Source organism: Anopheles darlingi, chromosome 2 (genome assembly GCF_943734745.1).
Source record: "Anopheles darlingi chromosome 2, idAnoDarlMG_H_01, whole genome shotgun sequence".
In the NCBI taxonomy this organism is placed as follows: Eukaryota; Metazoa; Arthropoda; class Insecta; order Diptera; family Culicidae; genus Anopheles; species Anopheles darlingi.
The window spans coordinates 41,172,131-41,186,177 of NC_064874.1; the positions used below are offsets into that span (position 1 = coordinate 41,172,131).

The following is a 14,047-nucleotide window of genomic DNA, read 5'->3' on the forward strand; positions in this document are numbered from 1 at the left end:
AGTGACGTTCCCAGGTGTTTGCAGAACCGTGCAACCAACAGAGCGCGCGCTCGTGTGTGTGTGTGTGTGTGTGTGTGTGTGATAGAGAGAAAGATAGTCCATCTAAACGGAGCACGAATGATCGAAGTTTACTGAAACACACCAACAACACACCGTCCTCATCATCATCGCCATCATCATCATCATCATCATCATCGCGGGGTACCAGGGCAACCGCAGCGACCGCGACTGCTGCGATCGAAGCAGAACGGTCTGATGGTAGTGCTGGTGGTGGTCGTGGTGTCCAACGAATCGAGTTGGCTCGGAGGCTCATTACGAATCGCACCTTTCCACCTTCCCCGGAAAATGAGGGTGCCCACGCCCCCACACCCCCCACCATTTAGGGCTGGCAAAAATAGTATAATTTTTGGGGTTGGCATCGGCCGCGAGCGCCATTTTGCGTGTTTCGGAGTCTCGATAGCCTGGTGCCTGGTGCTGCTAGTGGCACGCAAAATACAATCCGTCACGTATCGCTGGCGTAAGGAACCGGTAACGAGGATTTTGTGCTCGCACGTTCGGCCAACCGACCGAAGAAGAAGTAGAAGAAGAAGAAGCAGGCCAAGGGAGGGGCTGCCTTCCCTTTTCGGGGTACCTTCCAGCGCCAATCGAAACAGACAACTGAAGGAAGGGTCTGCAACAGAGCGAGAGCGAGAGAGAATGGATCTCCTTTTTATGTTTTTGATGTTCCGGATGCAATGCATTTCGCAAAATGGTTTCAACCCCGCACTTACACAACAACAACAGAAGGAGGAGGTGGAGGAGGGCTACGTGTGCTATAGTATTCTGTTCTGGGCATCGCGATGGCCATCGCAATTGTTGGCATGCCACACAATTGTGCCACAAATTATTCGATTGCATTCGATTGCAATTGCAATAAGAGGGGTTTACGTGTGTATGTGTGTGTGCGTGTGTATGTGTGTGTGTGGCGGTCGTTCGTGCGGGTGTTCGTGCGAAGTTGGAATTTTAATTGCATTCTTGAGCGATTGTAGGGTTGAAGGAAGGGACCCGTATCGATCGCCCCGTACGATGCCGGTGTGTGTGTGTGCGTGTGTGCAACGGTGTGCCGGTGACGGTGACATCATTTGCAATTGCATTTTGGTCGGTCGTGCTCCAATCAAACCCGAGCATTGGCCACGCGTGTTTGGCAAATGGCCCTCGGGGGTGGTCTCACCTTGGCACGCAAATCCGCACCAACGGTGCAACCCCACCCCGGGGGGGGGGGGGGGGGGGGAGGGGAGCATCTTGGCAACACCGGCGTCTAGGCGTCCGGCTGAGTCGTGCTTCCGGCCACTTTCCGGCCGCAGATAATTAGTTTATTATTCTAATTTGAACTTTTCCACCTCGCGGCGCACTTGATGGAGTTCAAAGAGAGAGCTCGGTCGGAGTATTGCATTAGGCCTTGGCCGCCTTTAAAGGCGGCCCGACACCTCCTCGGGAATGTCCGGAAAATTTGGGGGCAGAAATTGAGTTTCGTCAAATCCTTGAATCTCTCCAGGCGGTGGCGGCGTCGGAGGACGACGATTGCAAACTTTTGGGCCTCGTCGTCTGAGGGACGATGGCCGAGTTTCCAGTTTGCTTCTAATTAATTTGATGTTGCCGCGTCTTCTGTCGTCGTCGTCATCGTCGTCCACGAGCTCCAGCGACTCCAGCCAATCTCGGTGATTTGGGAATCTCACGCCTTTCGCGCTAAGTCCGGGATCAATTGGATTGATCAGCTCTTCCATTTGGCGCGCTTGGTGTTTGTGCCTTCCCTGGTACGATGCTCTACTGTACGCCAAGGTCCGGGTATGCTGCCGATTACAGAAAGAGGGAATACCCAGCAAAGAGTTGTCTAAAAAACGAACGTTCGCATGAAAAGCGTGTTAATGGATCCGCTCGAGGACGACCTTGTTCCACGTCGGATTGCGGATCGCTTGACCGTCAGTCTGTTCGGCGATGGATTGCGCGCTCGTCAATTGGTTAAACATCCCCGAGAAGCAACCAGCTTCTCTTCGTCCCCGAGCGAGAAGCGAGGAATCGAGTTGTTTGAACTTCCTGGTGACTGGTGCAACGGTCGAGCGTCGTTCTACCTCCTTCGCGGCGACGCATCAAGCACACGCCAACGAAACGGCCACCATGATGCGCGATCCGTGGCACGCTGCACGCTCCACAGTCGCTTCGCTTCCACGGCGCACTAGCAACAAAAAAAAAAAAGGGGAAACGAAAAAAGGGTTTCGAAAAACTTTCGTTGCCGAAAAGACAGTCGTTGACGAGGGATGGTCTTTCGGACGGTGAAGAGTTCATGCGTGTGTGTGTGTGGGTGTAGAAAGAGAGGGAAAACGGATGAACGAGAGAAAATCTAATAAACAGTGCGCCCAACACACGTCAAAAGTGGGGCTGGTAGCAGCAGTTGGTGCATGCAGAGAGCATGGCACCGAGTGCAGCTAACTGCAACTTGCAACCAGAGGGTCACGAGCGATGTTGATGCATCTTGCAACGCGATGTCGATGGAAGAACGGGTAACTTTGGACCCCCTTCTCCGTTAGCCAGCTAGCCAGGGAGCCCTCTTCAACGAGTTCTGGGGCTGAGCGTCCCCGATTTATTGCCATCCTCCACTCCATCGCTTCCTGTTCGTTTTCGAGGTTTGAAGGGAATGGAATTTCCTACCAGAATGGAGGGCAGCGCGTACATTATGGCAGCTGACGACGTGTGTGTGTGGTGGAAATTGGCATCACTGGCCCCAAATTTGGTCAGAACGAGACGGGACCTTCCCTCTCGCTCTGGTGAAAAGCGTACATAATGTATCGTTTAATGGCAAACGCATTTCAAACGCATTTTTACGCTATTTGTGTTGTGGTGTTGGTGGGGTTCCGGGTGTTTCGAGGACACCTCGCTGCACCTGGTAGGGCCTGTACCACCAGCACCATCAACAGCGATTCAAAAGCGTTATCGGCCTCGAATGTTTCCCTCGTCGAACGCACCACGCGACCATGAATGTGATTCATTATTCCCTCCTGGCTGGCTTGCGGCAAATGGCGAGCGACAAATTGGCCGGACAAAAACCCGGGTCGTACCCTCTGTGTGTGTCCGCGATGTGTAGAGGGACTGGGATGGAATCTAAACGCTCCGACGAAGCCTACTGAGCACAGGTGCCGGAATTGTGGTTGCTTGTTTTTCGGTGGAATTTAGGATCGAATTTAGGGAAGGGGTCCTAATGCTAGCGGATCGAATGCATCAGGCCCAGTTCCGGGCATGCTTCAGAGTAGGTTCATTAAACGCCCGAACTCCATTGCGTGGGCCTTTTGCATGATGTCAACGGCATCGTGTTCCGGGTTTTTGGACATTTTGTTTTTTCTTCTCTCGTGCCACGTTGTTGACAGCTGTCACTGTACTTGAGCCGGAGAGCGTACCATCGAGCGACTGTTGGTGGCCAATCGACGCCAATCAATCGATAAACCTTGAAGTTGGGAGGGTCAGCGAGGGTTGTTGCCGTTTTCCCACGGTTCTTCGCCACACACTACCCGTTTGATGGCCACTACTCGTACGCAATTAAGGTGAAAGTTATGTTACAATGTGCCCGTCAAGAGCGCCGCTTCGATCAAACGGTAATGAGCCTGCCAAGTGGCCGAGAGCGCGCGTGTCTGTGTGCATGGTCCAGCAGTGAACAGACTGGATGGAGTGGAATAAAAGGAAGCGTTATCACGGTCGAAACCCCGCCATAAATGTGGAGAGTTCGAGAACCAAACAGGAGAGAAAGGTGGCGCATAGAATGTTTATCGTAAATGCTTCTAACGGGGTGGGACTCTTACCCCTCCGTCCGTTTCTAGTGGTGCGGTTACGGTTACGTGGCCTTGAAACGCCCAAACGATTCGAGCCCAATTCGCCGTCGTTTTTGGTCAAAGACGAAGATGACGGCGGCGTCGGTGTGGTCATGGTGGAGGCGTTCTTTTAATTAGCTTTCGGTCGGTTGAACGGGCTACGAATATGGGACCGTTGCGTACCTCTGCACTGTGTGGGTTGAAGCGTTGGGCGTTTCGTTCCGTTCCGTTGGATGGTCATTACCCCGTAGAATATGCTCCCAATTGCAGGCTATAAGGATTCTTGGAGAGAAGTAGAGAAAGCGTGGGTAAGGGAGTAATAAGAGAAGAAGGAAAACAAAGAGAGAGAGAGTAAAGTGTGTGTGTGCAAGAACTCGAGGCGGGTCCGTGGTGTTGCAGTTCAGTAGAATGAGCGAGTCGCGAGTGAAGAAGATTCGCAGAAAATGAGAGCCAGATGCAAAGTCAACCGTCAGCGATCAGCAGCAGCAGCAGCAGCAGCGGCAGCGGAAAGGGAGGTGAATGCAACAGTCAGCGTACGGAGCGTACGGAATGGTGGCCACAACGGTCACTGGGTCACTGGGCCGGTGTGCGATACCGAGCCGCGGTTAGTGTCTACCGATGGCAGCAACAACAGCAACAGCAGCAGCTGCAGGACGAAAGGCCGCAGGGTATTGGCTAGAGCAGTGGTGGTGAGGGCCGCCTATCCGCGCTGGCTGGTCGGCGTTGGTGTGGCCGTGTGCCTGCTGGCAACACTGGCGACCGTGCTGGGTAGTGAGTTCCCGGAGCGGGAATGTTGCGATCCCGTCTATCCACCGATACCCGATCCGGACGGGTTGCCCGGTCCGGTCTATCCGACGACCACGATATCGACCTCGTCGTTCCAGACGGGGTCGAATGGAGGAGCAGGAGGAGGAGGCGGTGGTGGTGTTGGTGGCATCGGGAGTAGCAGCATCGGCGGTGAAGGTGGTTCCACGGTGTACGGTGGTGGTGCTGGTGGTAGCGAGCTTGCCGGTGGCATCGTAGGCGGTGGTCTTGCCGTCGGTGGCCCAGGAGGCATCGGATCCATCGGTGGCGCCGGTAATCAGCTGTCATCTTCGCGACCGATGCACATCGGTTACTCTGGTAAGTTGGAGATACTACTACTATTACTATTACTAACGCCCTTCTGCACAAATCGCTTATTACATCGACCCCGACGGGGCAGATGTGTGGCGTTTACGGAATTCCCAACATTCCACCACCTGCGTGCTACGAGGTAGGGGATAGATTCCCGATCCCGACGTTGCATTAAATCCTTTAATGCGATCGCGAGGGAAAAGAGTATTAGGGAGATTGTCTTGGGATGCTTGTGGATCGGGGATTAACAAACATTTACATTAATCCAGGACTACTGATCGAATGCTCGAAGGTTCAATCCAATGGAAAAGAGGTTTCGACGAAAATTGTCATTCAAAGCCGCAACTAAAATTCTTTTCTCTCTGGCGGTGGTACTACAATCTGCGGTTTCAGTTTGAAGGCTAACCATCAGTCCTTTGTCGTTTGTCAGTTTCTGCTATCTTTTCTCTATTGAGCTGCTTTCCTTTGGGGATAATTTGTATGTATGCATAAAGGTCATCACATTTCACGCCGGAGGCATGTCCTAGCGGAGAGTTATTCGTTATCGTTGGTTCGTCCAGGTGGCTGAGTTATGTTACGAAATAGTTTGACGAAAAATTTACATTCCGAGATTCATTCCGAGAATGACTAATTTGTCAGCCGAGGCATGCAGAGTCACTTGAAGTTGGAATCCTGCATTCCAACTCGATGCATCGATCCCCTCAGGTTGTTGCCTATTTCCATTGGCTTCCCACACAAGGTAACATGCAAAATGCAGTCACCGCTGCTGAACTTCTTTGGAAATTTCAATTTGGTTTTCGAGAATTCTAACTGCTGCGAGCAGTGATTTCGTTACATGCTTTTTGCTCCATTTGGATTTTGTTAAATCGTTTGACAGGCAGGCAACATAACATTCCATTATTAAATTTAATGAAATTCGATTTCTATTTTTTCTGCGAGCTTTGTGCTCGGATATACAACAGTGAATCGCTGTGTTTTTGTGCTGAAAAAGAGCTAAAATGGATAATATTCAGAGAAGAAGATGTTAAGACAATGTACAGGTTTTATCTGTATCCATGCTTTTTATTATTTTCTTTATTTACAATGAACATATTAAATTACCAAAAGCTTGCTGTCTAATTAGCCTCTATAACCTTATCGAAAGCAACTTCTCCACTGACCTGCATTTCTTCAACTAGATTTAAGGCGTTACTGTCTAAACGGTTCTATCTCTCGACTTACAGTAACTCTATCTTGCTGGATTTTGGTTATACATTGCATGAAGATAGCTCATCACTTGCTGTTACGCGAAACTCTGCCAACCCTATTACTAACCATTATAGGCCGTTTAAGCATGAGTCTTGTTTATGTCTTTCTTGATCTGTTTTAACGGTTTTTTGTGTGTACTAAGTAGCAAAGCTTTATGTTGCTCTTTGGTGAATGCTGATTTAACCGCCTTTCGACTATTCTTTGTTAAATCTAGTTGTGATTGTGTGTAATTCTCCGTTTTTCATAATGATTTGTTTGTTCCAATATACCTCAACAACAAGTCCCAACATTCATCACCACCCGAAAAGGGAACCATTCTAGGTTTCTCGGTTTCCCATTTTTGGGTTTCTTTTATCTCGTTTCGGACTGCAAAAGAACATTCATTTCATGTAGTACGTCTGTGTGTGAGTGTGCGTGTTCCTCGTATGGACTCCAAAACAATGCAAGACTCGTTTGGGCTTTCAAACATTGAATTAGAGCTCCCCCGCTCCGTTCCAAGTCAACACCGACCGGCCGGCCGCCGGTCCAATAACGAACTATCGCTGTAAATTGTCTCACGCCTCTCACACACTATCCTCCAGTACCAGGGGGCTCCCTTCGTCCCAACGAGGACCAACGGGTGGCTGCGAACTTGCATCGTATTTCATCTATTTTTAATACGTTCGAGCTGCCCACCACTGTCCTCTCGATCTTTTTCTCTCACGCTGCCCGCACGGTTCCGAAGGTAGGGAGGTGTTGCAAACGATTATTTTTATGAATTATACCTTTCAAATGTTTATGGTCCACGGGGTCTGTTCACGAGTTGCTGCTGCTGTTGCTGTTGCTGCTGTTGCTGCTGGGGTTATTTGTTGGTCACCGTCGTCCGGATCCGTTTTTTCGTTGTTTCGTTTCGTGTTCTGTTCCTTTCGTTGCTTCCTTGCTCCGGTCGTCACACACTCCGAAAGTCCTTGGATGGCCTTCCCCCCCAAGACCAGAGAAAAAGAGGGAAATTATGCTCGAACGCGCATCGTCGTTGTATGTGGTTCTTTGGCTGCGGGATCAAAGTTGGATTCGCTGCTGGTTCTCGGGTAGCAGGTTCAGGGTAGGCTCGGCCCCGGGAGGTCATTCCGGGAGTGAGAGAGGTCGGGGTTCTGGCCGATGTGTTGCTGGCCGCAGACAAAACGGTTGGCTTCCCCGGTGCGCTGCTCAGGTGCTAAAAGGCCCGTCGGAAAACCCTCATTTTTAGCCGGCTTTATCGAGTGTGAAGATAGGTGAGAGCACAAGAGCACCACACCAGAGCATCTTACTACGGACGGTCTCCGGGGGGCTGCGACGAGACGAGTAGTGACAGGGGTTTGAGGTCGAGGAGTTGGGGTCACAAACATACGACATAAAAAAGGTCGGGTTATGCGGCGGTTCGAAGGTTCCGCTCGATGGCATAGGCCGTGTCGGTTGTGATCGCTATTCACCGGTGGCTGCTGCTGCTGCCGGTTCGACATGCTTCTTTGTTGGCCAGCGTCAGCGGTCCGGTGATGGTGGTGGTTCAAGACATGGAGAATTATATTAAAAGCACCTCACGCATGGTTGCAGCATACTGAAAGGTGAACGATGGTAGCGCAATGTCCTATCACTCCTTATGGAGATGATGAATACATTCGGTCTGCGTGTATATCTTAACGGGGGTTTTTCGGTGTAAATGTAAACTTTTTTTAATCGGAATATTAGTGTTAGTTCTGCTCAAAAACACGGTCATTAGTTTTTACACATTTTGTCCAGCTCAATGCGAAATGTTTTTTTTTCATGTCAACAAAACTTTTCCCGTTTCGGTGAAAGCTGGACGACTTATTTGAAGAACTGCTAAATACGTGTCTTAATTATGCATGATGCCATAATGTATTCGGATGACGCCAGAATGATTAAATGCAATGAAATCTAATGAATGCAGCGGATACTATTTTCTATCCAATTCCAATAGTGTTATATGCTCTTTTCATGGATTAAGCAGCAAATGTGTCCTATCATGTTTCAATATCAGACCAGCGTGACCCTGGGGACTCTGTGGTATTTCATCTAATAATCCATTGAAATTCGCATATTACTGTGTATAATGACTTGTTTTAAGCGAAGGAAACGGTTTGAGAAGCCCATGTTGTACTCTCGTCTACTGATCTTTTGGGTACTCTGATAATTTATCCGTTTCGGACTATCATTCAGTTTATCATTAAATGATTATTATAGGCCTGTAGGAGTACATTTCGTCACCATCCATGCGTCCATGTGTCTTGTCCTTAATGTAAAAGACACTAGTTTTTGAACCACTAAAGCCTCCACATTGCATCAAATGACGGACGATTGCTTTTCATGTTACTTTCATTTCCTTCACTAAGATTTGTTTAGTTTCCAAATGAGCACTCAATTGCAGCCCATCGCTGCTTCAATTTTGCATCTTTGCTTTTTTGTGGCTTATTGCAGGACTCCCCTAAATTTTGACAATTTTGAAATTGTCTAAAGCAGACTCTCAGTGTTTTCGTCAATAAAACATGCTGGCCTTATGAAAACAATGACATTCAAAGACACTTTTCTTTTGAAGAGAGTAGAAATGAATTGAGCAGAGGGTCTAAAATCAAATTTTATTTGTTGAACAATCAACAATAAGAGTGATAGTTTTAATAAACACATCTTTTTACGTTGGAACTGAACCCGAACCCGAGATGACCAAATTGCACATCTCTCCGTGAGATCTCATCGATGATGGGATCTTTTACTTCCTCGCCTCGATTACCACGACGCGACAACAGACAGCATTTCACGCTGCGGAAAATTGGAACACCACCTCGGTTGGGTGTGTGTGTGTGGATCGCTTCGCGTAGCAATATGTAATGGATGGCTGCACTTGCCATTTACCAGTGGCACGATAGTGATAGCTGACAGGCGCACCGAGGTGTGAAATTGGTATCCAACGTTGTCGGGCTGAAGAAGCAAAACAAAAATGAAAGGTTAACCCTGCTGCTGCTGTGACGCTCACCGTGAAACACACCAATGATTGATAGTTGCCGCTTTGATTGAACCGTCGTCGACCGTGGCAGTAGCGGGCAGCCAGGTATGACGCTCGTCGTCTTCCAGACGTCTGCATCGAAAATGTCACGGGATGTTCAGGCTCGTGCTTCATGGAATCGGCACATCATAAACACCACAACTTATCGTTAATTAACTCAATCCACGGACCAGACGGGACAGAAGATAAGAATGCTGGTGGTGGTGGTGGTCCTCTTTTACCAATCCTGTGGACTTCTAATGGAGCGAGGAGTGGTGGCGAGCATTTTAGAAAATGCCACCGCAATACCAGATACTGCAATTTGCTGCGTCTTCTTCTCCTACTCCTCCTCCTTCCGCGGTGTGCCGTCCATTTATCGTGATTTGCTCGTGATGATGGCCATCGTTTTTCCATTAGCATCGCGGATCGCTCGCTCCAATTCCAAAGAAAAATGGCGAAAAAGCCAATCCTCTTCCATCGACGACAATTTACATCCAGCGTCGAGACAGATGAAGTGGGAAAGAAAGAAAGAAAGAGAGAGAGAGAGAGAGAAAGAGAGAGAGAGAGAGAAAGAGAGAGAGAGAGAGAAAGAGAGAGAGAGAGAGAGACATCCTTGTTTGCGGAGCTCCAAACTCGAGAGGACTTCGAAGTACCCCTCTTGATGGCCTGATGAGCCTCACCGAGGGGATAAGAGGTATAGGGGGAAATCGTGGAAAATCCTCCCACAAAACCACGTACGAGACGCGGCAGGCGGGGTGGGAGTACACTCGATTGATTTCCCCCACCCCTCCCCCTCCCTTGGCCGGTCGGAAAGGACCGAGAAAAGGCCGTAAAAACGCGAAATACTCCAGTGGTTCCGGTCGCTGTTGGTGTCTCCCAGAGTGGCCACAAAACGGCGGTAAGGTAGGAGAAGGAGGCTTGCAAGGCGAGGTGAGGTAAAGTGGCAAATATTTACGACCATTTACGGCGCCTTACTTTCCCCTCTCTCGAGCCCACTGCGTTGGACAGTATCGCGATGCGCCAAACAGTAGCAGTCGCCGGTGGCGGTCCCAAGAGAGAGTCGGAAAATTTTGTCGGATTGGAAAACTGTTTGAAACGGACAGTCAACCAGCCAGACCGGAAGGACGGTCAGTAATTTTCGATTTGCTGGAGTAGCTGGAACTGGCCACCTTTCCTTTCTTCCACCCCCCGGGGGGGAAGAAGCATAACTCGATCGGAGTTTGCGAGAAAAGTTTGAATCTATCGATCGGAAGAAATCCTCTCGAACGCAACGTGGCCACTGACAGACGCACAACAAAACAGAAGCCCGCCAGTAATGTTATTAAGCCAATCAAGTTTCCCCCCGGGAAGTGTGTCATCATCATCATCATCATCATCATCATGGTGGTAGTGGTGGTGGCCGTGTGGCAATGGGGTTATGTTCGTCGCCAGTACTTATCCCATTCCGGTAATGGTGCGTTTGGTGGTTGAGAGCCAACCAGCCACCAGGCAGGCCAGGCTGGCTTCCCCCCCACCCCTCCATTGCCCTCCCTAGGGAGCTTTCTTATCAACTCCATATTTTCTGCCGCCTTTTTTCCGCTGTCACTGCTACCGCCACCGCCGCCACCACGCTATTTGTTGTTATTTGTTGTTGGTGGACTTTTTTGTCCCTCTCGAAACCAACTCCCGGAACCAAACCAAGGGCTGCGCCAACGCCAGACCTTTGCTAGCACGTGGACCGCGCCGGTCTGCGGCATTGCGCGCCCGACGCGCACACACTCGCGACACTCGCAACCCCAAAAAGCGGGAAAGTAAAAGCATTTGGAAAATCCTGCAAAAATTTATGATAATTTTAATGGCAGATTGGGGCATCAATGGGACGGAAAAAAGCGCGTGGCCGGCCGCGTACCGCACCAACCGAACCGAACCGAACCAGAAGCCGGCGGTACCGGCGGGCCAGCATAATGGAAAATATCGAGCAGGGAAATTGTGGAAAACACTTTAACGCACTTTGATTTGCTCCATTAGTGCGAGATCGGAGGGGTTGAGGGGGGTAGCCGGGCGGCCGGGGTTGGTGATAAAAATGAGAAAAACGGCAAATTAGTTACCAATGGCCGGGGCCATCCGCCGGCGGGACGGATGGATACTGTACACTGTACTACTGTACTTTCCGCTTTTTTGGTTCTGGTCAGGATGACTTTTGTGAGTACGCCACGGACTCTGCGTGCGTATAATTTGACCTTTTGGTAGAGTTCCGGTTGGGGACTAACTTTTCTTTATTGAAAGGATTTCAATTCGGAACGGAACAACAAAGAACTACGCGGACGCGCGGAAATCAGCTGCGAAGTAGTGTAGCAGAGAGTGTATTTGGCGTTTGACTTCGTGATGGCCGCTCGTGAGTGTGAGTCTTGTGGAACTGTGTCCACGGATGGAACTTGAAGTTAATTTTCACCATTAGCGCACGAGCTTTCTGGGCTTTGAATATTGTTTCCAATCAATTCGCCGGTCTGGGACGTTTAATTGTAATGGAGGCGCATGGTGTTTGCTATTTGGGGAGTTTGTCAGCTTTTAAAGCTGAGCTGAGATAAAATGGGAGTTTTGTGGAAAATGCTGCGATAGGTTTCCGGTCAAGGGGTGTGGCATTTTTACTACGGGTTCACCGTTCAACTCTTTTGTTCTACAACAGCTTGAGAAGGGGTTGGAATAATGGCCCCTATTACGAAAAAGTCGATAACGCTATCGATCGACAAGAGATGAACTTTTGGTCATTTTTGTTCATTTTGGTTCATTCCTTGTCGATCGATAAAGCCGCTTGTCGATCGATAAGGAAATAATCGACTCGAACTGTCATCCCATACATTTTTTCGAGCAGTTTGGTTGTCAATCGACAAAATGGCATTGCGAACGCACATTTATCGATCGATTAGTTATCGACTGCTCCGGAGCAGTCGATAGCGTCGATAGTTCATCTTCAACGCTGTTTTTGGTTGGAAGATGGTAGTTTTTAAGCATTTAAATGCAAATTAGGATGAAGGAAAACATTATGAAAGACAGGGAATATGTCTTGTCCCCTTTTTAAAAAATATTTTTTGCATCAATAAAAAATTTTTTCCTATAATTTAGCAGTGAAAAGCTGTTATAAAAAGCAGACATTTTTAAAACCAATCAAAGCTGTAGGAATGTAATGTAATTTCCATCGATTTTTTATTGCGCATATGCGGCTGTTCGTAGAACCTTCGCGATTAGCCAACCGGATGCTTCGATGCGGTGACACGGCGATTCCTGGCTTTCTTAATGCTCCAGTAATCGCGTCGGAACACCGTCGTAAGAATCACCAGTCAAATTCGGCGTCGTCAACAGTTCTAAACGCCCGCAATCTTCACGGAGCTAACTGCGAAACCCAAGAGACACCTGCACCACATCGTCCTAGCAAAACTTACATCGCGGTTTCTGTTATCTATCAGAGGACCCGTTGCTAGGGTAAACGTTCTGAAAATCCACCCTCTCGATCGAAATATCGAGAAGGAATATTAAAATACATCACCAAAAAACATGAAAATGAACATGAAAAAACATGAAATACATGATTATACATGAATTAGGTTATAAAATTAATCAAAAAGACAGCAGATCAGCATCAGATCATCAGCATTTCCCCCAAAATTTTCTATAATAACTGTGAATTTAAACAACTTTTGACGTATTGCCTGCTTTCGAGCAGCTCCGCGTTATCGACTCGATTTCGATTGTTTTCATCTGAAATTCGAGTCGATTAATTTGTCGATCGATAGCGTTATCGACTTTTTCGTAATAGGGGCCAATGTTTAGTTCTCGGAAAAAGCTAGCTAATATCGAGAATCGTGTGTATTATGGAGTTGTGTTTTACTATCACTCTTATTATTACTGGGCAAACAAATGGTGAACAAACAAACAAAGTGCAAATATGAACAACTTCTTGTATTTTCCCGTAATCCAAAAGTCCACAGTTCATGGCTTATATATTTGTTTTAATTTCTTTAATTCCAATCAAATATAAACCGAGTGTACACAAAAGCATAAGCGGCTTAAAGCGAAACTTGACCATTTATCTGAAAGTAATAGCAGTTAGTATTCGGTTCTAAATTCAACCATCGTTCAGCCAGTTGCCGGATTTTTTGAGCAAAGCATTATGTCAGCTTTTGTGGAAAATTAAGATGAATTCCTCATGTCCAAGTTTTTGTTTGGCTTATATTGAGCAAACCGTTGCTGAGTCATAACAATCATGGAAACTTTATGATCTGTGCATCTGCATCGTTTTTTCCGAAAAATTACGATAATGTGTGTAACGTATATTTTAACAAGAGTGTTTATGTTTCCATAAGCGCCTCAATCGTATTATTCAATGTTAGTAGCGCTTGCCAGTAACTACTACCAGTTTCTACTGTTTTTAGCAGGTTGTAGTGTCCGCAATCGTTGAGATTCCATCATTAAGCTGCTTTCACATCGAGCGCGTTTTTAAAAACGCCAAAGTTGGCGTTTTTTGACGCAAAAGCTTAATTTATTGTTCACACCTAGGTTGCGCGAAGGTCGATTTAAAATACACGAAAAATAGCACCATATCACTACCGCCACCTTATCAAATCATGATAAATAGTTTAATCTTCACGCAAAACAGTTATTACCCGGATTTTAACACATTCCTGCCAAAACAAATTGCAAAACCAAAGGGCAACGCTGGCTTGCTTGCGTAGCCTGCTACAGTCGGCTCAGAACCTGCCACAATCTGTAGATTTTTACAGATCCGAAAAAAAACGCCAACTTTTAAGCTCTTCAAAAGCTCCAAAAAATAGCTTTCGGTGCGTTACGTGAACACTTC

At 47.8% G+C, this 14,047-nt stretch overlaps 1 protein-coding gene across 3 annotated transcripts in view; it reads left to right on the forward strand.

The window, feature by feature from the left end:
• LOC125949240 (uncharacterized) overlaps window positions 1–14,047 on the forward strand; it is a 128,183-nt gene that overhangs the window by 9,727 nt on the left and 104,409 nt on the right. For 2 of the 3 annotated variants that reach the window (XM_049676080.1, XM_049676081.1), the window contains exon 2: window positions 4,107–4,958. The exons of the other annotated variant lie outside the window; for it this stretch is intronic. In XM_049676080.1, the coding sequence (XP_049532037.1) occupies window positions 4,280–4,958 (679 nt within the window). In that variant the 5' untranslated portion in view covers window positions 4,107–4,279. The remainder of the gene's footprint in view (window positions 1–4,106; window positions 4,959–14,047) is intronic. 3 annotated transcript variants of the gene reach the window in all.